General features: G+C 40.8%; 2 protein-coding genes across 3 annotated transcripts in view; one reads left to right on the top strand and one right to left on the bottom strand.

Annotated features, from left to right (window-relative positions):
• Nucleotides 1–6,869, top strand: part of LOC118411284 (ceramide synthase 1-like) — a 23,720-nt gene extending 16,851 nt beyond the window's left edge. Inside the window, exons 5-7 of the mRNA XM_035813462.1 lie at nt 1,343–1,490; nt 2,000–2,169; nt 2,603–6,869. Of these exons, the coding sequence (XP_035669355.1) occupies nt 1,343–1,490; nt 2,000–2,169; nt 2,603–2,687 (403 nt within the window). The 3' untranslated portion in view covers nt 2,688–6,869. The remainder of the gene's footprint in view (nt 1–1,342; nt 1,491–1,999; nt 2,170–2,602) is intronic.
• Nucleotides 6,870–7,215: 346 nt separating this feature from the next.
• On the bottom strand, nt 7,216–22,376 carry LOC118411279 (aminopeptidase N-like). Of its 2 annotated transcripts, none has more exons than XM_035813456.1 (20): nt 21,694–22,376; nt 18,371–18,511; nt 17,825–17,963; nt 17,235–17,361; nt 16,598–16,752; nt 15,896–16,009; nt 15,363–15,497; nt 15,019–15,081; nt 14,817–14,882; nt 14,292–14,470; nt 13,775–13,863; nt 13,136–13,269; nt 12,959–13,014; nt 12,528–12,675; nt 11,977–12,050; nt 10,578–10,679; nt 10,090–10,260; nt 9,269–9,409; nt 8,601–8,682; nt 7,216–8,303 (listed from the first exon to the last, which is right to left on the bottom strand). In XM_035813456.1, the coding sequence occupies exons 1-20, from the start codon at nt 22,236–22,238 to the stop codon at nt 8,142–8,144; spliced, it is 2,823 nt and encodes a 940-aa protein (XP_035669349.1). In that variant the 5' UTR covers nt 22,239–22,376; the 3' UTR covers nt 7,216–8,141. The 2 variants fall into 2 exon arrangements, with proteins under 2 accessions (XP_035669349.1, XP_035669348.1); XM_035813455.1 differs by lacking the exon at nt 15,896–16,009 and adding an exon at nt 16,084–16,197 and having other exon boundaries at nt 21,694–22,375.
• Nucleotides 22,377–22,947: the final 571 nt, after the last annotated feature.

The following is a 22,947-nucleotide window of genomic DNA, read 5'->3' as shown; positions in this document are numbered from 1 at the left end:
GGTATGAGTGTTGGGTTTTCATTGAAGTACATTAATTGTTTCATGTTGAATTTTTCAGAGTAGACTAAACAGGCAAATTACGGTACAACAAACCTATTAGTACATGTGTGTTACAAACACAGCATGATGATACCGAAGAGAGTATATCCTGTAAAGTCTAACCTGCACACTGTGCTTGTATTTGTCTCTTTCCTAGGAAAAGAGATGCTGTCATGAAGTTCTTTTTCCTTATTACCCCCTTGAAATCTGGATGTATAGTTTTTAGTTTGTGTGTTTCTGTAGCAGTAATGTAAAACTGGATTGGGACATCATGAATGCTAGACTGTCTCTGGCAATTGCCAGAGAGGAGAGAAGAGACTCGGAAGCTATATTACGGCTGGATACCAGGCTAACTGTCTCCAGGGCCTACAAAGGCCAGCTGAGTTTAACCCTGATCAACAGATTTTGTACCTCTGAAGTTCTTGGCAACAAATTTTTGTGAAATAAAAAACTGGAATGACGGATACTGGTTCAGAATGTTGCCAAGGCTCAAATAATGTTGAATGCAAAACTTACAACACTTACTTCAGAATTTAGTATATTTGGACTACTACTAGGACAAAATTTACATACATGAAAACTAACATGTACCACTAACTCATAATAAATGCATAATCCGTAATGTCTCCTACTTATGAAGTGGTTGAAAGAGGGACAATGTTGACAGTAAAAAAGGACACAAATGTGTGTAAACAAAGTTCAGCTATTAAGCAATATCTTGAAGGCTTGTAATGCTAATGGACAGAGACTGCAGAATAGGCTTTCGTAAGTTAACACCAGAATCATTCCTAACACTTGTACTGATGCTTTCTTATAGACTCATCACTGCTTTGCAAACATGCAAACTATTTACTGACGTGTATTTTTATGTTCCCTGTGCATACTGACTACTACTTTGGTCGCAGCGCTGTCTGATACTCCCTTGCATATTGCAGCATTTCAACGTTCTGAATCCTGCTCCTACTTACAAGATGTACCAGGTTCTGTATCTGTATCTACATGTTTATAGCCAGCATAACCGCCCTTCAGCATAACACACCTGTTTCGCAGGCACGCCGTGCGGCAGCAGCTGGTTATACTACACTGAACAACCTGTCATGCAAATGCTCTTTAAAACTATCCAGTGAAGATGCCCCTACTGTGCTTGGTACGTTCTATTACCCTGTGTGAAGATTACACCAATCTCTCCCCTCAGTGGCTGATTGGGCCTCTACCCTCTAGAGGCCTGACCAGTGGAAGGGCTGCTAGAAGCTTGATTTAGTCAGGCTACTAATAAGCATGTGGTTCCCCTCCCTCCATGCAGGTTTGTGTTCCGACTGTACTGGTTCCCCCTGAAGGTGCTGTACTCCACGGGACACCTCAGTAGAATCTACGTCCCTTACCTCCCCTTCTACTTGTTCTTCAACGTCTTGCTGTGGGTTCTCCTGGTCATGAACGTCTACTGGTTTTCGGTGAGTTATGTTATTGTCTGTGTGTGTGTGCTTATATGTAAATTGGAAGGTGTAGGTCAAGAAGCATTGGTGATAAGATTTTGAACCCCCGGCAGCTTTCCACAGCACTGCTTCCAGTACTGATATCTTGTGCTCTGGGTATGCTCCAGTCATAATGATATTTACAGATCAAATTATCAAAAGCACAAAAGCATACTATTAGACTATGTATTATTATAAGTCATTAGTAACATTCTGACAATTGTCCTTCATTGATGACATCCAGTACAACATTACGTAGTACAAAGAAAATCAAGCAGCTGGAGAAATTCTCTTCAGAGACAGACGTTTCAAATGGCATCCACTGTCTTTCATCAGTGACTGAAAATGAATCTGAATTGATACTGTCTTGTCCAAATTACAGATATGTAATAAGACAAATTTTTACAGGATTTTGTGGAGGCTTTTATAAAGACATACAATGTAGGGAATATGTCTGTTGAACTTTTTCCTCCATCTCTTTTCTTCAGTTCATCATGCTCTTCCTGTTCCGAGTGCTGACGGGACAGATGTCATCAGTGGACGACATCAGAGAAGACGACATCGAAACAAAACCCAAGAAAACGGGCTCAAAAGAAACACCGCTCATGAACGGGAGTCCGAAGGTCAAGAATGGGCCGAATGGGCCATTGGAGAATGGGTGAGTGTCATGTGGACTGTTTGTGTGCTGTTTTGTTCTATAAATAGTATTAATAATACTTGAGTAGTTACTCAAGCAACGGTCAGATGTTTCGGATAGAATCCACTATCCTTTGTCAGTGTCACTGACTATCCGAAACGTCTGACCATTTCCAAAACCATATCCAGTTACTTGAGTAACTACTTTTTGGTGTATCTTATTACCTGGATGTCTAACCTACATCGACGAACCACACTGGTGATTTTGGTTACCTGACGCAGCCCAACCAATCACACAGTTCTGCCATGAGTAATGACAGCATGCTATCCAATCAATGGTTTGGATTCTGCATAAGATGTATTACAGGAAGGTTACACAGTTTTAAAGGTTCAAATCTTTGGCTCACAAAGAGTACTAACCTGTAGTATGCTAACCTATGAAATTGTGTTTCCAGGAACGCTAAACAGGACAACCACAGCCATGATGAAACAAAGAACAATGTCATCAAAAGGCAACGACCAAAAGCAACCATGGAGTAGTGATGATACCACTTCTCAGGCGACCTTCATGGCCAAGGTCAACAACTATTGTTAGAAATTATATTATGTTCATTTCATTTCAGTTGTATTATGTTGTGTCATTATTATTGTCATTCAATCTTGCGGTAATGCAACCAATTGCATTGCTGCAAGGTCATGTGATCGGTCATGTGATGTATATAGGTTTTGATTGGTTAGATAATCTCATGATGATATGACCAGGTCATGTCACTGGCTACTGTAACTGAGGTCATTCCATACCATAAAGCAATTTGAACACAAAGGCCACGTCAAATCTAAGCTAGCTGGGTATTTGGAATTATTAGTCTAAGATTAAAAGAACAATATAATACATGCCCAACAGCACACCAGTGTTTGCTGCCTTTGCCATTTCATGCTGTGGAATGGATGGTCATGTGATCTGTAAGTCGTGTGACTGGTCATGTGACCTGGGATCATGTGACAGGTCGTGTGATTAGGGAAGTCATGACAGCCGTCAGGAAACACAATTTGTAAAGTTCTATCTAAAACTGAGTAAAAGGAGATGATTTCATTTGTAACCACCCAAAAGGATGCCTGTTGGCTATTGTGATGATGTTGGTGAAGAACTGTATGTGTACTTATGATGCCAAGAAAATAGCTGAACATTTCCAAAACTTGTCCAAAATTAAGCAAAAAGTTGATCCTTCTACGGGTCCATTGTGAAGTTTGAATGCGTATTTACAGAATTGTTGTTAATATTGAAAGAGCAGCTGATTTTATTCCAGGGGATCCAAACAAAATCTTATGGAGTCCACTATCACGACCCACGTTCAGAAAAAAACTTTTAGTAGTAGATTTCACGCTACCGTGTGAAATTTTCCAGGTTTCAAAGACCGTTGCGATTGTGTCAGCCATCCTTAGAAAAGCCAAGTAGACTGTTCTCCTTGTCCATTCTACAGTTTGCAAATAATTGTACATATGTTTGCCCCTGAAATATCTTGTAGACAGATGCTTTCCAACGTGAAGTGATGAGAGATAGCAAGGGCACTGTCGCTTTTCTGTCTGAGTGCAATACGAATTGTGCACTGCAAATCATTTTAACTTTCTGGCACAAAAAGGATGTTCATCTTACAAGTTGGCAGGGTACATGTGTAAGGAAAATGTTTGGGTTATGATGTTGTAAAAAGGATTTGATGTATTTGGCATAACCTGTGGCTATGCACTGAATATTCTGTCTGTGAATAAGTAGGATTAATGTTGTTGAGATTTCCAGGAAAAAAAAAATTATGTATGTAAGTTGAGTCCAGACTTTCCCAAAGACGTCTGATAACACATGTAAATTGCTGGTCCTCTTGCTCTCACTGGATTCCTTATTTTGCTAGAATGAAAATTTCTTTTCTTGAGTAAAAATTCACAATTCTATCACAGAAATGTGGAAAAGCAACTGCAGGCTTGTTCCAGAAGTCTGAAAATACATAAAGGTAACGGATATGAAGTAAAATTGAAATTGTTGAAGAAGAAAAACGTGATATTCATGCTGAAATGAGGGGTCTTTTGCTGGCAAGTGCGACTGTCTGAAACTTGAAAGGGAATGAAATCTCAAGTCCGAGAATGATTCCTTTCACTTGATGTAAAATGTGATGTGAAATTTCATGGTACAAATGTAGGGTAGCTCTGTGGAGTATACATGTACTAGAATAATGCAGAGCTCCGTGGAGTAAAGTGAAATAGTGCTTAGCTCCTGACATGAAAGAACATTACGTAATTTCTCCACGAAGCCTGTAGGAGCATTGCAGAACTCCTCAGACAGAAAGCATAAAATGTATAGAACAACACGTAGGTCTGTGGAATAAAACTGCTTTATATGTAGTTCCATTGAAAGCATAGAATTACATAGCCATGCTCTGCAAACTCCCTTTAGATTTAAACATGTAAGACGAGTCAACATAATGTCATTATCTAATATAGCTAATAATGTCACTGAATGTACAAACTGATAATTCCATTGTCTTAGATGAATAGGTCATGTTTTTGTGTTCTGTATCTATGAAGCAAATGGTAATGATACTGTAGTGTACAATATCTGGTCTGCTTGCTATGACATCTGCTACATTTTTACAATCAAAGAAGATTTGACGCATGTTAAGTCATCAAGCTGGCTATGAATTTTGAAGTCAGCAAGCTAACTGGAATCCTTGTTTCTTCTGGAAGCTGTTTCCTTCTTTTGTGGAAAGGCGTGTAGCTCATGGTGCAAAATCTTATGTCTCATGTACCGATAAGTTATATATATCAGTCAAGTTGGAACTGAAATTCAGGGCATAACTCCTAGCTGGTGTTATTGTCTGAGTTGGCAACAGTTTCTCTTGGATTACCGTTACAATTCATCACAATCCGTCCTACTGTTTACCATTACCCACAATACACCATTACCCATGATGCACCATTACCCATGATACACCATTACCCATGAAGCCTAGGGCTATGACCTGATTTTTTAGATGCTTGTTTGAGATTTGTATAAAATGGTAGTTTTACTCATGGTTATGCAACTGACCAGAATGGTTGTATGTTTGATCAGGATATGTTGTGTATATTGATTATTATTATTGTAAAAAAACACCCCAGTCCCTTTAAACAAAGACTGACAATTGGACAGTCTTACACTTTATCCTAAAACGGGTCTTATGTACATTCCCTATAAAGCGTACATTCAAGCATTCTGATCTTTAAGAATTTATATTTTGTGTTATGGACGAAAGTACACAATGTCACATACATGTCCCAAATGCAACCCTTACCTTAAAAGATCTTAAATGGCTTACGACTTGAAATTTGGCATAAAACTGGATTGTTTAGCTCTGAGCATGTGTTGCATAATGCTAATATTTTGCAACAAACAACAAGGATTATATTGTTGCCTCATAAGCCGATATTTGTTGCCATGTCAGAGGTTAATTTTCTTGCTATTAGTAAGTATATTATTATTGACATGAGTACTGTGAAAATCACATGATAATAGCACTTAGTAAACCATTTGGCAGTTGAAAATCTATAGAATAATGATTAAGTTGCTCCAAGTTTTCTGACAATATGTCAGGTTAAACCACTGCATGCCACACAGAGTTTTGTAATACAAAATGTACATGTTAAATGTTTCATAATAAGGTCCAGCGGAGTGTTTTTTGTGAACAGTAATGCCTTGCTTTGTGTTGACATAAATGTAATTATGAAAGCCATACCTAAGCTAAATGCTGCCTTCTATAATCCTGTGATGGTAACATAAATTTGTGGTTCTTTTTCTGATGCCAAAGGGGGGAAGGAGTTGATGCTGATGGGTCCATTTTCTGGAAGGTCATAACTAACTCCATGTAAGTGACAACTTGTGATGTGCGTACTGCCCCCCTCCCATTGTTTTAAACTTTCAGGAATGAATGGCTCGATATACATAATCCAGCAATTTATTGATGCTATACAGGACATTGATGATATCTTGTGTTGTTTGTCATGGAATACCTGCACCTCTTAAAAGTACAGTTCTTTGACAAAAATCCTGAGGAAATGTCACAATACTGGGCAAAGTTATTGCAACCATACAAGTATGTCTTGCACCCCTCCCCCTTATCTCTCTAGATCTCATGGCAAAAGAAGTGTTTTCATTGCCCGTTTTCACTGGGAATTCTTGATTCTCTTATCACTTTATCAACAATTACTTCAGTATTGATGCATTGTTGCCATTACATTCAATTCATCAACTCATAAATTTACCCCACACCCCACCCGAGCATTTTAGAATAGCCATGGTACAGCATATTGAAATGTGTTGTAGATGGTTTAGTAAAGTCGTCAATACTAGTATTGTAATGTGCAAACATAGATGTAACAATAGTAACATGCTTCTAACACCTATTTAGAGTTGTGCACACTTGTAAATAATGACTTCAAGTTTACACAATGAACTCCGGCCAAATGTTTTGCTCTTACTCCTAGTCTTTAAGACTGATATGAGGACAACGTTTGTGTCATATTTTTTTATTTAATTTGTTTTCAACTTTGTGCAATACACTCAGTTGTTAGGGGTGGAATATTCTTTGATCAGTTGGTGTTTTTGGAAAGTAAAAAAATATGAACAAAATCTTTACAAAGTATTGTATATCTTTCAGTTGTACATGCATTCTCCAAATTTGCATTCTTTTCAGTCGACCCCCCCCCCCCTGGTTAAACCGTTTTTTGCTGTACTATCACAAAAATGTGTGACCTTGATAACGTAACAAAGGTCAGACAATCTACCATCTGTTTCACCCCCTCCCCCATCATGCTTGGATAAGCAACACAACACTGTCCAAAATTATATTTCTTTGTTTTCGTTTCTTTCATTAAAATATTCCACCTCATAGTGTACCTTACAAATAAATCAATTTTGTGTATGTTTAAGGCTGTAAAATATTCATTCTGTTCATTTTTATGCATGATTGTTTGCTTGTACAATAGAATAAGGCTAAACCAATTTCATTTCTTGTTTCTTGGAGCATGTTTCAAAATATTTGTGACCATCAGTTTGCTACCATTGCCTTTTCTTCTTTCCTATTTACATGTATAACTTTCAATTCTTGTCTGATTTTAAACTATATTCACAAATCAAGCAAGCAGCCAGAAGAAATGACACAATTTACATGCACATTATTAAATGTACTATTAGTAATCTCTTTCTTGAAAATGCTTTTCATGTAGCCCACTGTTTCCTCCAAAACTGCATCATTCGAGTTGTGTAGGTTTGAGTTGCTCTGCTTAGTTGCATCTTTCAACAAGAAACAAGTGAAATGGATGTGATCATATTGTTTTTGGCTATACCTCAAGGGTGGAGCCTTTTATGATGACTTTTAGGTATCCTTAAATGAGTAGTACAGAAATAACAAGAATGTAGTATTGAATGCTTAGATTTGTATGCTATGTATACATTGTACCTATTGCAGATCACCCAACAATATATACTTCATCATATTTTTTTTCTGATTTGAGGCAAATGTGTATGTCCCGGAGAAAGCTTGTATGATAATTTCTGTGATTGTTTATACATGTAGTAAAGATTCAGTGATAATACATGTAGCTAAGGCGACACATGAATGCACAATGAATGAGTGATGTGTTTATATTACCTCTGTAAATTGTGTGCTGCTATTGTGATGTTGACTTCAATTTCTTTATTTTTACCATCAGAATTACCCTTCTGTTTTTGTACTTCTGCAATTTTGTTCACCAATTTATTGCCAGTATGAATGTACAATTACCCTGAATAAACTGTATGGAAACAAAAAATATAAAACTTGCCCATTGCTTCTTTTATTGCCAGTCACAAGAGGTTGCCAACAAGATAGACACAAAAGTACCATAATTTTATTTGTACAAGCTGAGATTATCTTTTAAAACTTACACTACTTCATTGCTGTTTGTAAGATATATCTGTGAAATTGATTGTTAAAGTGTAGCACTTTCTCTCTGGTTGTCTGCTAGCCACTGTGCAACATCGTCTTCGCTTTGTTGTCTCCACTTGATGTTAGCCCTGGCTCTCTCCTGGGCCTGCTGAAATGCTCGTGTAGCTGTGCCCAGTTCTGGGTGACTGGTGACGAAGTCTTGCATCTACGGTAAGAGGAAAAGATAGAAAATAAAAGGTAGTTTTGATGAAATTCGTCTTCTACCTTTGTCAAACAGCAGGTAAATTTTAGGTATGGCTGTGTGTGTGTTTTCTTGTTGTGGGCACTGACAGGAAGTCAGGTAAAAGGTCCCAAATTAGGCTATCTCATTTCCTGTATTTAATATACTAATAATATACATTTCTGTTGCCTTCTTGGGGCCCAAAATGGCAATACAATGCCTAGTATATACAGTGCACATAAAAGAGGAAAAAAATCTCCACAAACTATCAAGGTTTTGTACCTGCTGTAGTTCTTCCTCTGTGTTGAAGTTCTCTGTGACACCCAGAATTAGGCCGGTAAGGCCAAACAGTGAGCCTCCATAACTAGAAAAAGTACATTTTATAGAAAAAACATAGTCATCAGCATATAGTAGAAGCACCAAAGTCTCAAAACATTACAAATTTCTTAGCACCTTAATGTATCCTTATTGAAAACTTACATCAGTTAATATAAACAATAAATATCCTAAGGAAGCTTGCATGTTTTCACATCAGTTATAGTGATACTGATTGAAAAAACCTGATATCTCCCATACCATTGGTAAGGGCACAGTACACAACTTCACCCAGGTGAAAATGAGTACATGACTATACCTGGTCAGGACTATACCTTGGAAAGGACGTTAAATTGAGGAAGGCCACAGCTTGAGCACGTTAAAGAAACCATTTATTAAAAAAAGGATGGGTCCTTCTCAGTTCAATGGCTGCAACTGGGTCAATTACAGTGGTATTGGGGTTTGTAGGCAGCACATGTCCAAAAATGTATACAGGCTGCCTTTTCGACCCTTGATTTAGCCCTGCCAATTGTAGGCTTCCCCCAAATCAGCACCTAGCTGTTAGCTAGCAAAGAGTAGCTGGCCCACTCAAAAATAGTAACAACAACAGTATAACAACAACAGTGGATCCTCACCTGTCGAAGATATAGTCCCAGTTCTGGTTTAGAAAGGTCCATACCATGGCCTTCCCTAGCTTGTTACCAGAGATGGACACAATGGTGTTGAGTGCATCACCTTTGCGAACTTTTGTGGAGTCAATGGTCCAATCCAGATATCTAAGCATGACAATAGTGGTCATCAGTGATAAGAAATGGCCTGAAAATGTCCCTGGTTGTATACCCCCCCCCCCCCCCATACCAGCTAATCTTTATCATGAGCATGAGAAATACAGCTCTCAAAGTGGTCAATAAGTGATACGTGGCCAATATGTAGCGGCCAAGACACATATTCCATGTCATTTTGCTATAATGTGAATCATTGGCTGATATACTGTAAATGTATTTAAGTTCGCGGGGATTTAATTTCGCGGTAGCGGGAAAAGGGACTTTTCGCGGTGGATTTAAGTTCGCGGTAACACCATAGACTGCAATCTAATATCAGAATAGAAAAATGTTCGCGGTGGTTTTAAATTCGCGGTGAAGTGGTCACCGCGAAAACCGCGAACATTAATCCATCGCGAACATTTCTGCATTTACAGTATTGAGGAACACGGCTGTTACCGAGCTATTATGAACAGCATGCAAAACTTCCCTATGGCTCTGTCCTTGGTGCTGAACACGAATCTTACAACATATAACAAATCAAGTCATCATTACTTTTCATGTACTAAAGTATAACGGTCTGTGAGCGCATTGAAGCGTTTTGCCGCTGTCTTGCACCTATATCAAATCGTAAGATATGGTTTGATGTATGTCAGTGTTAGTTCCTTTGCCAGGAGCACTGCTTCGGTAGGTACCTTCTGAGTACGTATTGGTCTGCAGTGCACGCTAAAGCCGACAGGAGGAGCGCCTTCTCGGACGCAACAGTGTCCGTGCTGAGGTATCTCTGCCAGGCGAAGTTCCAGTCATTCTCATTACCGTTCGCGATCCCATAGCAATACACAGTGCGTTTTAGATTCGGAGAAACGCTACAGAGAAAGAAAACCAAGCATTAATTTTTACACATGGTGGTATACAGAAGAAAGGGAAAATAGAAAAAAATACCTAATTACCCTTTTTATTGAACTTTTAGCTGACATCAATGAAAACGTGAATGATGTTTTCGCAATTCCGTTGCTTGTGACGTCAATCCTATATATACCCATGATGCACCATAATAAAAATGGAGGACATGTTCGATGTTGTCATGAATGTGCTTAAACGTCACTGGCTTTAAAATAAAAAAATGTTGCATCCTGATTATAACTACATGCACAGGATACGAGTAGAAACGTTAAGGGATTACCTGCCCCCTCCTCGCCATTCTGAGAACTTCTGTGAAGCGTTTTGAAGACAGCCGTTGTAGCCGAAATTACATGCCAAAGACAAGGCCGTCATCCGGTTATATCTGTGGCAGTTACAACAAACAAAAAGTTTTTCAAATGCTAACGATACCACCGAATATGCACAGGAAATATTTGGTGCTGTATATCAGAGATTAGACTTTTGCTATTCCCATGTAATGAAGTTTGTTTATACTAGTAAGCCACACGCGAACACACCCAAAGGAAAACACAAACATCAAGTAACATGCATTGGCATAATACCGGTCATAAGCCTTATACCGGTCGATTAAAAGTAGTGGAACTTAAAGAGATCTACACATGCAACAATAGTTATTTCTGAGGTATGCACACTTCAGACATCTAGGTGTCCAATACACCATTTACAAAGCATCGATAACAATGCATTCGAAGACAACAAGGCCAAAAGTTTTCAGGTCATTTTCGGGGCAGGCGAGCTCGTCGTGGGACGAACACACTGTCACGTTCACCGCCAGATTTGTAGATAATAATCACATGTGCTCACGGCACAAGACGAGCATGATTCAACAGCAATCTTGAATTTCTTTTGGTGACCTACAACTCGTGTAAAAGTGTGAGGAACCGTTGCATTATCGCCCGGATCTACGGCTGAATGGGTCAAATTGAACGTACGCCGCCATTTTCCCGCCATTTTTAATGCTACGGCCAGCAGTAAAGTTTTACGTCATAGCGGTTGTGACGGACCAAAATTAAATGAAAATTCTTGTCAGTATACGCCCATTTTCTCATGACTTTTTGTATGCTCGTGCAGATTTTTGTTTTGTGCAACTACTAACAGGAAAGAAAGGAACGACAGAGGATGTATAAAGGTACATAGCGGCAGTTAATTGTGCCGTGTTTCGTTCGGCCGGTATAGTGCACCCCCTTCCAACCACGCGCCCGTTCTCCGTGCAATTCCGCGGTGTGTTCCAATTACGATACTATGTTTTTAGCAGGACCAGAGAGACAAAATAATTTACACAGAAGAAGTGGCAAAGGTAAGCTGTAACAGCAACATGTAACTGGAGAAAATGATGCGTTGATCATTTGCCAAATTAGCATTGCTTGAGAAATTGCAGTAAACCGACCGGTATTATGCCAATGGATGTTACACACATGTGCGTAGCTGGTGTGTTATGCCACACGCACACATGCCTTCATGATAACACTGAGACTCACTCACAAGAGCACAAATACACTCAAACAAACACACACACATGAGCACTGAAACACGAACACACTTGAACACACACGAGTACAAACGAACACACATAGCAGCAGTACAAACGAACACACATAGCAGCAGCACAAACATATAACAAACACAATTCGTGAAATCACCTCTCTAGATGGCCGCCAGTATCCTCCCATCCCAATGTGTTGTAAACAGGCAGTACCAGGTTCAACACGTATCTCTACAACGGGGAAACATTCGGTACCAAATGAGATTAACTTGAAAATTCACCTGTGTTGGTACAATTTATAAAAAAGAATTACCTTCTAGTAAGGAAGTAATTGGAATTTCTGGCTGTACCCACAACATACGTCTTTGTCAAGGATATGATGAATAGAGACGGAGGACGCTACAGATTATCTGCTACATTTGGCCAGCTACTCAGTGAGTCACGTGTCTGCAATCTGCACAAAGAGACGTCTGTGATTCATTCCTTGACAAAGACTGGTGTTGTACAGTCGAAATGTCCAGTAATTGTGTTGGAAATTACAGTCTGAATTATAGATATGGAGATATGAAGACCACATTCTGTCTAACGGTCAAAAAAATGGCTCAAGGAGAATCTAGGAGAAATTATATCAAAGAAACTTGAAGTCTTAGTTTTGTATCAACGGGAATTTCGTTTGTTTCATGTTTGTTAAGTTGGTATTTTTGCCACCTCTAAGTGTTGGCTGCTGCCTGTCCCCGCCATCATGTTGGAGATGTAACCAAAAGCACGACTGGCCGACGCCCATGGCAGGTAATCTCGCTCACGTCTCAAATATCGCGAGAGGTCAAGAGCTATCACAGTGCTGAGGCCGCCAGATCTGGAACAAAAACATCAATAGAAGCCTAGATTTTTGCATCAAATTTTTAATCAACGTACAGACGGCCTTATGTCTATCTAGGGACGAAGAGGATGAGTTGGTAAGAAATTGTTATGATGTATGCTTGCTGTGTCCAAAGTTCGTTTCGAGCCCCGCCATATTTTTTGCATCATATAGATGTAGAAACTTTAGTACCTGTTGCTACTGATTTCTTTATCATTAATAAATGTAGTGAATAATAAGGTGGACTATAAAGTTCTCGTTAGCAAGAATAGCCACTTACTGCGCAATGTTGAAAGCGTCGTCAATAAGGGCAGACCTTGTAGCGACTGGAATAGCCTGGAAAAAAGTCGTATTCACTGTTAGAAAAATCACTTTTGATGACATAGCCTCAATATCCTCTTAAAGATTTTACCCTCTGTCTATTGTTCGTTTTTGTTTGTTTTCTTTATATATTTACCTGAAAGTCATCGCTCATCAGGAAGTTGGTGAGTAGTTCCCAGTTAGCCATGTCATAGTTAACCCGGTAATAACCCGTCTGGTTAACGTTGGCGATCAACCAGCTTGTAGGTGCTGCTGACAACGGGAATTCTTCTGCAGGTAACAAATGAAAACAAAATTAAACAACCAGTGTCTCTGCTTCCCACAATAGAGACAAGTCTTAATTTAATACAGGGCAAAAGCCACTAACACAGGCATGCGACGTGGGTCCACTTTTAGTGTGCTAGACCTGTACAGGCCCGGCTCGCGCCATGTTCTTCTATGTGGTGTAGAAATTGTTTAAACTGGACTTTTCGGACACTAGGCATGGCGGGCTGTGTTATGGTGTTGTGACCTAGAATGTTCACGGATGAGATTATGTGACCCTAAAGTTTTACATTATCTTGATTTATCTTCATAAATATTACCTTTTTGATTGGTAGGATTTGGGATGCTATGTTCCCATTGTGTGATCCTCACAAATGTGTAACAAAATTTTTCTGATATGCATTCGGTCACATCTCGTTCAAAACATTGATTCAAAGCCTTATCATGATTCATTAAATTGCCTTTTGATTTAAAAATTAAGTGTTTTGCAGGCATCTACTTTCGAACTAACCTGTTTTGTCGCGTATCCACGTCTGTGGAGGGTCAGCAAAGTTCATGTCTTCTCCTGTTGTGTAGGTCAGTGGCACCTGCCAGACATAGCTGAAGGAACACGACGTTAAAGTGTAGATTTGAGAGCAAGTCGTTTACCTATCGTAATAGAATCACAAACAGCTGTACAATTTGAATAAAGAAATACAGTGACAAAGACAAGATAGAGTTTTAGGACCTGGTCGTTATGCTCACAGTGACGTCATGTCCAAAAAAATGGAAGTATTGTTTTTGGTGCATCTATGGACATATATGCATATATGGACTTAATTTGCATGTTTAATGCCAAAGTGTCATATTTCATCTACGTGATAGATGATGGGAATTCCATACTTGTGACATGGGCAAGTATGTTAAAGATGTGTATATTCAGGCATTGATTATGTAAATCTGTAAGTGATTTGCGTAATCAAATCATTTCATGGAGGTATATGAGCTCGAGGTATCTGAACTCTGTGCGTAAGTTGAAACATACGCACTTGTACGGGCTTTCTGGTACGTTTGCTTCCGGGTCATACAGGAAGTGACGTTGGCTGACCGTGACCCTGCCGTTGCTGTAGTCTCTGGTGACCGTGACCACAGGGAAGCCCATCTGTAACGTCCAGGTGTCCATCACGTCTTTCACCTGCACGTCGGTGCGGCCGTCCTCCTGGGCTGCCTGAAAGATTTACCAAACCTATTTGTGTGTGTGTTTTTTTCTTCAATCAATCCTTTTTTTCTTAGTCTTTAAGAACGTGATACTAGTACGAGTTTAAAATATTTCATTTTTCCAAATGTAACGCTGGTTCACCTTTACACAATGTATCTGTACCCCTTTCAAATAGGGTATTAAGTAATGTCGGTTCGACGGAGCGGTGCAATACTGTGAAAATAACTGCAACATTTTGAAAGCATTGCAATAACTTGATAGCCCAAATTGAATTATAAATAACCTTTTTTTTAAACTACATGGCTTTAGGTTACCCCGCTGACAAAGGTGAACTAGCTCAGAGATCTGGACCCACCTCTGTGAGGGAATTCCACAGATCGTCTTGCACAGCATTCGCAAACTGGTAGCGCTCCAGGTAGCTCTGTACACGTGGAAAGAGAGACACAATCTGGATCAAACTCGCCACATGGCTGTCCATTTTGGGTAAAGGTTTCATTCATCAACAACTTAGATACTGATCATGATATTTAAGTTTCAGCTTTAGTTCCAACATTTACCTTTATGCCCTTGGTATAACTGCTGCCCAGGAACGAACTCATCATCCGGATTATGGACGCTCCCTGGAAAAGGAAGGGAAAACAAGTTGAACCGAGACGGAGGACGCCACGAACTACCTGATGCATCCGATCCACTACTCATTGAGTCATGAGTTTTAATATGCATAAAATATTGACATAGAAGTGGTGGATTCATTTCTTGTCGTATAATCAATATGGGTAATGAAATTTCTCTTCAACACTTCTAGATACGGGATCTACAAACGCAAGTAAGCAATCAAGCTACAGAGGAGGAAATGCAGCCATCCCAGCATCCCTTGCGTTGTCTAGAGATATGCCCATACCTTACTGTAGGAGATGGTGTCGAATATTTGGGAGATCTCGTCGGGATGGTTGACCGGGAGGGAGATGGGGTGGGACGTACTGAGGGAATCCAGGGCGAACACCGGATGTAGGTCTTCCTCCAGAAACTGGTCCTCCTGAAGAATAAAATTGTTATCCACAAATTATTGATTGTCTCAAAACTTAATGAATGAAGAACGGTATTCGCCATTTTCTTCCTTTACGCGTTTCCTTTGAAACGTTTTTAAAATTGCATATGTTTTCATTTTGTCAATGTTAGATTTGCTGAGGTTGTATTTCTTAGAATCATACTTACTTGTGTTGTGTTTTTGTCCGTTCCTTCTGTTATGTATTAAACAACTTTAACTTTATTTTAGTTTCAGTACCATAACCATTCGCTTCGACACAGACATATGTAATGCCATGATCTACTATGATATAACGTTACACGTGCAGTAGAACCTTTCAAGAAATTATTGTTAGTGTCGTCGGTTTGATGTTGTTTTTCTGACAAAGAAGACTCGTTACAACCTACCATGGCCCACGTTGGTTCCACGAAGTCTACACCGGGATATTCAGCTGTACTGGCAAAACCCTCCTTCAACCATAGATCCTCCCACCACGCAGGGGTCACTAGATTCCCAAACCACTGCGCATGACAACAAAAACGAGAAAGACCACGTGTCATACTGCCATCCAATAGGAATCGGACACGTCACATACCAGCATCCAATCAGGCTCCGCATGTGCCGCCCCAAGGTATTCAACGTGACTGGCGAAGCCTTCGTTGAGCCAAATGTCGTCCCACCATTCCGCTGTGACTAGGTTTCCGAACCACTGTTGTTGGGGACATGGAAGGGGTGAGGGGTTAGTGAGGGGTTGCGTGCACTACGTGACAGCAGGGGTAGGGAAGGGAGGAACAGCAGTGTCGGGAACTGACTGAATCTTTCTTTCACCAGCGGAGATTTGGTGATGATAAAATGACAGGAGACTTCGTAAGAAGACAGCAATGTTCGTCTGCCAAAGAAATGGGTGGAAGTTTTGAAGCGAAGCTGTGGCAATCCTTGATGGAAGAATACATCGGGAGGGTAGCTGAGCTTAAGCGAGTAGAAGCATGGGTCAGTACAAATCCCCATCCCCTACATATAGTGTTGTAGTTGATGCTTTTCACTGGATCGAAAATTTAAACTCTGGACATACTGTTTGCTGTACGACTGTGGTTGGTAAATATATTCACCTGATGTCCTAGCTCGTGGGCTACAACAACAGCTACCCTTTGTTTGTTTGCCTCCGTGGAGACGGAAGGGTCGTACAACAGCGAAGTCTCGCGATAAGTGATGAGACCCCAGTTCTCCATGGCGCCGAAAGGGAAGTCGGGAATCGCCGCCATGTCTGGAGGAAACACAATATGATAAGAAACTTCCGCCCTACAATATTAGATAGGTAAGTCATTCGAACGGTATCCCTGAAAATATGGAACTCTTCATTATCTAAATTTCGAGGGGATTTTGATGAACTTAGACGGTTGGGCTAGAACTTTAGTGATGAAAATCAGCAACTGAGTTGCTCAATGTTGACTGCACTTCACTTGTCATGAAGACCAATGGTAATTTATTTAGAATGAAAACTAGCATATGTTTGTGCGATACTTAAAAGTTTGCGTTAAACCACGTTAAACCGGAACGGCGGCAGGTATCAACTTCCAGACACCTTTGACCCACTCCTGACGTCAGACGTCACGAAGATTCTTGCGCGTCAGGAAAGTGGGTCAAATTTCTTATAAAGGCCGATGGATACGGCCGGCAACTTGGTGAGCATTTTTTTTTTTTTATAAAAGCTGCAATAACATACTTGTCTAGCCATATCTTACTTACCAAGCTTGGGAAGAGGAAAAGGGATGCCGAAGTATTCCTCGTAGTACGTCAGCACTTTGGAGGCCACGGCGATGGCGTAGTCCACCTCACCGTTCTCAACAGCGTCTGGGCGGGCCCACACTTTCAACTGCAGGAAACATCATTACATGGAAGCTTTACAAAACTTGTTAAGCGCATACAAACGCGATTTTGGTGCAACGCTCCCCCCCCCCCCCTCGAGTTAAAGAGGTCAGCAAAGACGGGGGCCGATACCGATTGTCTGGTACCTTGTTGACGTTACACATCCATCACTCTTCCGTTCAGGTCACCTGACATAGGCTTCGGGTCATTTCAGCTTGAGATGGATCAGAGGACTAACTGACATCTTGTCAGTGAGCGCTCTTCTTTGTGTACGAAATAGTGTGTACATTTGTCATTTTTGTACTACGTAAACCTTAATACGATTCGTGACATAACCCAAGGACAACAGAAGACAACAGTGGAAAAAAAGAAAATAAAATTGATAAAAAGAAACAAGAGCTTGTCAGAAAACAGAAAAGAAAGCATCCACCAGCAATTAATGAAAAGCACAATTGAAAATTAGAACTTACCGTTATGTTGCCATGGAGACCAGTGACGTTTTCCCTGTAGGTGAAGTTTGAGATAACGAAGGCGACCAGGTAACTGGACATGCGCACTGTGGTATCGAAGTGATCCGCTGTCCACCCGTCTTCTCTTACATCTGACTGACTGCAGCATAATCAAACAAGAAATTCAAGACCTCATACCTCCGTGACATCAAGGGCCTTTCCTTGTGAAAGATTTACAGTTTATGTAGATTTATTTTTTTCATTTATTATTCGAAATTTCCCACTTGTTTGACTAAGCCTGCAGCATCAACTTTGGACCTTGTACAATAAGCGTTCTTACAAATCAGCCTTACAATTCTGCAAGTCTCCAATTATATAATTACCATTTTTCAGTTCAATAATAATTATATATGCATCATTTTCCTGGCCAATGTTGGATCCAGTCAGTGGAAACAGACTCAAAACATTCGAAGACAAACAAGCGATATTGATAACACATATTGGCGAGTAGGGTCTTCCGTAACAAAACTATGGTTGAAATGATGAATGAAAACAAATATAACGTACCGTATCGGCATATTGGAAAGAGCCGTGTATTCTGATTGGTGGACGAGAGTGACGTCAAACGTGGCTTTCATGGCGGGCTCGTCGAAACACGGGAAGGCCTTCCGGGCGTCTATGGCAGAAAACTGCGTTGTAGCAAGATACCTACAGAGAGAATGTCAAACATACACCATTGAGTAGATTTTCCCTGATGTCGGTAATCTGTTAGAAACGGTAAACGTCAAGATAATAACAACTTTGTAATATAAAGGACATTGATGCATACTTCAAAGTCTGACAGACTGTGGACTTCCGAAATCTTCGTGTGAAACAATACCATAGCATATCTAGGACAAAAGATACAAAAAACGGAGGCTCTATTGTAGTACCAAGGCCAGGCGCCAGAGAACCCAAATCCAGTTAATAGATCGCCGTGTTTACAACACGTACCCACCCATAGACATCATCACAATCTCTCCAGAGGTTCTCAAGTTACTACTGTGGAAACACAAAGAAACAAACTGGGCCAAGAACTATACCTCCATTTTTCATGGAGGTAATAACAAAGAAACAGGCAGTTGCCGCACGTGTGTAGCCTGGCCGTATTGCAGTGAGTCTCTTCTGTCCTCTCCGCAAATGCAGAAGTGCCGGGAGCTAAATATGTCTGGAGACCAGGGTACGTAGCACGTGTGTCCCCTTAGTCGTATGAAATTTTTAGATTGACGCCCAAACACAGGTAGATAAGATCGCATAGGTTACACATGCTCTCTACGGGAAGGTCGCAGGAGCCGGAAATTGTTTCCGCCGGGAGGAAAAGGTGAAGTTCTGGTGTTGATCTGTTTTCGTGACTTATGAGATTTATTATTAATAGGGGATACCGGGCTGGTCTGTGGTCCAGGGGCATTATTAACCTTTGGTTTAGTGGACGTAACCATGCATGTGTGTGCGCGCCTGTATGTGTGTGTGTGTGTGTGTGTGTGTGTGTGTGTGTGTGTGCGTGTGTGTGTGTGTGTGTGTGTGTGTGTGTGTGTATGCGTGTGTGTGTATGTTTCTGTGTTTCTTTGTGTCTGCGCGTGTCAGTGTGTATCTGTGCGTGTGCGCGCGCGTGCCAGTGTGCGCGCGTGCGTGCTTGTGTGTGGCTATTTGCCAACTCATCGTCTTGGCAACTCGGGCCAAAGTGGCAGTGCATGATGTTCTTGCTCAAATATCTTGTCTGTTCTTTTGTGCACCTGGCTCCTGACTCCGTACATTCTTGCACGGTGAGTACAGCGTTTGACCTGGACTTTTGCCAAGCCTATTTGGTGAACAGCGTGCGATAGTTGAGTTAATCAGGCGCAAGGCTAAGGACAGATCTAAAACATCTGCCTGTCCCAATAAGTCGAAAAAATTATACAATTGCTTCAAGGGTATCTAGCAATAGTTAATTCTTGGGGTAACCTATATACGTTGTTTTTCAAAACAGGATGTTTTGCTATATAAAGTAGACGGGCGGTAGTTTCAAAGTCTCAAAATATTGCAATTTGAAACCAACGTTGCCATCCATAAATACTCTATTTTAAAAACAGCTTTTGGGAACAGCTTTCAGATCAACATAACGTGTAACGATAGCAAGTAACGAGTTTTTCACATCATATTAGACCCGTGTATGGGGGAGTCCAGGCGTTAAACTGTACAAAAAGAACCTAACATATGTGTAGGGGTTACCTAATCTCCAAGCAGATCCTACGGTGCCATAAGATAGTATCAAAGCTTGCCAAGGAGTGTAGCCGGCTAAGGGAGTCAAACGGGCACCGGAGGTTTGATACGGGAAGTTTGATACTATACATTACGCACCGTGGATCTGGTTCGAGATTAGGGGTTACCCGGTTTGCATGATGGAAAGCAAGATTAATAGAGAGGGCTCATTACAATACTTAAAAAAAGCAACATGTTTCACCTAAGTTGAGTGTGACTGCTAAAACCTATACGTTTTATTAAGGCTAGACGCAAATCTAGAGTAGAATAGTCGTAGTTATGAAGACTTTGCCAGACGTATATTCAAGAGCATATCTAACAAATTTAAAGACGCAACAAACTGTCTACTTTCCATGTTTGTTTTTAGTATAATCTCGGGATAAGCAATGTTGGAAAGGACAGATGGAGTATGCACACGGCGCGCCACACAGTACACCCCTCCCACTCTTGGACTGCCCTATATCGCTACAGATTATATATTCAAAGGTTAACATGGTGTTTTTGTACGTTACATTGCTACTCTCACCAGTTGCTGCAGATTAGGAAACAGGGAATGTAAGCATTACGTTATACTTTTGACCATTTCATTCGCTTGCGTTATATTTTGTGATAAGATGTGGGTCTATAAATCTTCTATAAACTCCCTGGTTGGATCTAGAGTAACGCATGGTGTTGACACGAGTGATATTTGCCACTTACCAAAATAATTGCCCGGACACTACTTTGATACGGTATGTCCAGATATGGGACAAAAGGTCAATTTCATACGCTTGTCAACACATTTCATGAGTATATGGTTTCACTAGTATGTGCCAATGAACGAGTTTATTGTACAAGGTTAAGCATACGCGACACATACAACAAGCTTTCTTGGAAATGAATCGCGAATTAAGACCGCGCCGGTGTCACAACGAATTCGTCCACCTTGAGATTTGCCTCCTCCCCCCGTGACGAAATCACGCCAGGGGGGACGATATAATGTGACACCTGCTCACACAACCACTGTGTTTGACAAATACGTCTGGCTCGGAAACTTGATTTACCGCACGCTATCTACAGCTGACGTCACTTCACCAAAGTGGAGCAAATATTCAGACGGTTCCTTCAAACGATTACTTATTGTTTTACGTGTTTTTCATGTCGTGTGTGTGTTCTGTGTCAAGGAAGTGTTTGAACTAAGTACAAGCGCGCGCTTTTTACGGCATGCCCGCCCCCTTTTCGGCACCACACTTATCAACGAGTTTTGAAGTCAAACTTTGCTTGTATTGCGATCAAGTCTTTGTTGTTAAGGATATAGATAGTCCGTTAGACCCAAACACTCACGTCACTTCAGTTGGAGGCGTGTCCACTTGAACCAATTATGACGACTATACCTAGTTTTATATAGGTGCAAGTAGACATATATATGTATAACGTTACTTCACACGTGGAACCGCACAATTTTGTTTCCAACATAGCCCCTATGATATATTATACGTTTTACAACCTATACATGAATGCATGACTTTTGCCCTATGGCTTCTGGCTTAAGGCTTATGCAAAGTCACCTTCGTCTATAACAACAATAGTGACGTAGGTTTTATGGTTGTGTGCGGCTCTTACTGAGTACTTACCTTGTCTCGCCGGTAAGGCTGTCCAAATACGAGCTCCGATAGAACCCCCGCAAGTCGTCCATTAACAAGCCAGAGAACGACACACTCAGAACGTAGCTTTCTCCCTTTCGTAAGCTCTGTGTAGACTGTACCACAAAGAACTCATTTTCTGGGTACAGAAACCAGCGTTCAACGTTTAAATCCTCTCCTGTGGCTGTTTGTAGAGAGACAGATCCGTCCGTAATATTGAGAAGTCTGGAGTTCAACAATATATAGTTGGTAGACTCCAAACACTGGATTGAGATCTGCTCGCTTCCCGTGAAAGTAAAGGTGTTCAGATCAGGCTGGAGCTGGATTTGGTAGTGTAGCGGCACCAGGGAGGACGGTAGGCGGCTTTCCAGCCACAGGTCACCCGAAGAGGCTTCCTGGTCCGTCCGGTACACCAGCAAGGCTACTGTTACAGCCACCGCTACTAACACAAAGACTAGGATCGCTACCAAGAGGATCAGCAGACGCTTACTCTTCTTCTTCCGTCTCGAAGTCGTCTTGTCTTGGGAATTCTCCATTTCTTGTACAGTCGCCGGTATCACGTCCTTGGCTTGTTAACAACAGAGTGACCGAATGATGTTGTAAAGGCGAGATGTTATCAGCGATATGTAAACATGAAATCTAAGGACGTCACTACCGTGCCAACACCAACCCCGGGCAGAGGCAATGCAAATATTAGGGCAGCGTATTTGGTATAAGGTGTGTCAAACATCGGCAAACCATTTGCAGCGAGGGAATTCTTCGTTTATGGATATGGCATCCTCAACAGCCGTATTGTGATGCTTAATGGATAACACAGCTCTTCGTTGAATGTTGAGTTACATGGCAATAAAGACTGGTTCGAATTCCCACTGGTAGGTGGCGCTGCAGTAACCGGAATACGGTTTCAAACGTGACTAAGCTGGTATCCCCCCTCCCAGCGTAATGTTTTGCTTGTTACCTCCGAAAATGAGGGCCACATACTGAAGTCATGTCCGTACATGTGTGTGTACTCTGCTATAACTTACGATCCTATTTGCTCCATTCGTATGTAGTTTAGTGTGTCGTCTGCTAGCGAATTACGCGGAATGATGCATATTGTTTCTTTTTTCCCCCGTAACTGTTTTTGTTTATTTTTTTTGTTTTGTTTATACATTCTACATAGTCACATGCACTCTAATCTTTCATTGTCCATAACATTTTTGTTACGCAATATGACGAGAAACAATTATTCCATCCTATACCTGG

The sequence above is a fragment of the Branchiostoma floridae genome, chromosome 3, assembly GCF_000003815.2.
Source record: "Branchiostoma floridae strain S238N-H82 chromosome 3, Bfl_VNyyK, whole genome shotgun sequence".
NCBI lineage: Eukaryota > Metazoa > Chordata > Leptocardii > Amphioxiformes > Branchiostomatidae > Branchiostoma > Branchiostoma floridae.
The sequence above is the reverse complement of the archived record's forward strand: the minus strand, read 5'-3'. Positions and strand labels throughout refer to the sequence as shown.

What these genes read in the sequence shown, in the direction of transcription:
- LOC118411279 (XM_035813456.1), bottom strand. Translation starts at nt 22,238, where the DNA reads ATGGAGAATTCCCAAGACAAGACGACTTCGAGACGGAAGAAGAAGAGT. An exon ending in TTTTCCTCTTCCCAAGCTTG is followed by an intron (nt 16,753 to 17,234) that starts GTAAGTAAGATA and finishes TGTTTCCTCCAG; the next exon opens with ACATGGCGGCGATTCCCGAC. An exon ending in GCAGCAGCCAACACTTAGAG is followed by an intron (nt 12,051 to 12,527) that starts GTGGCAAAAATA and finishes TCCCCGTTGTAG; the next exon opens with AGATACGTGTTGAACCTGGT.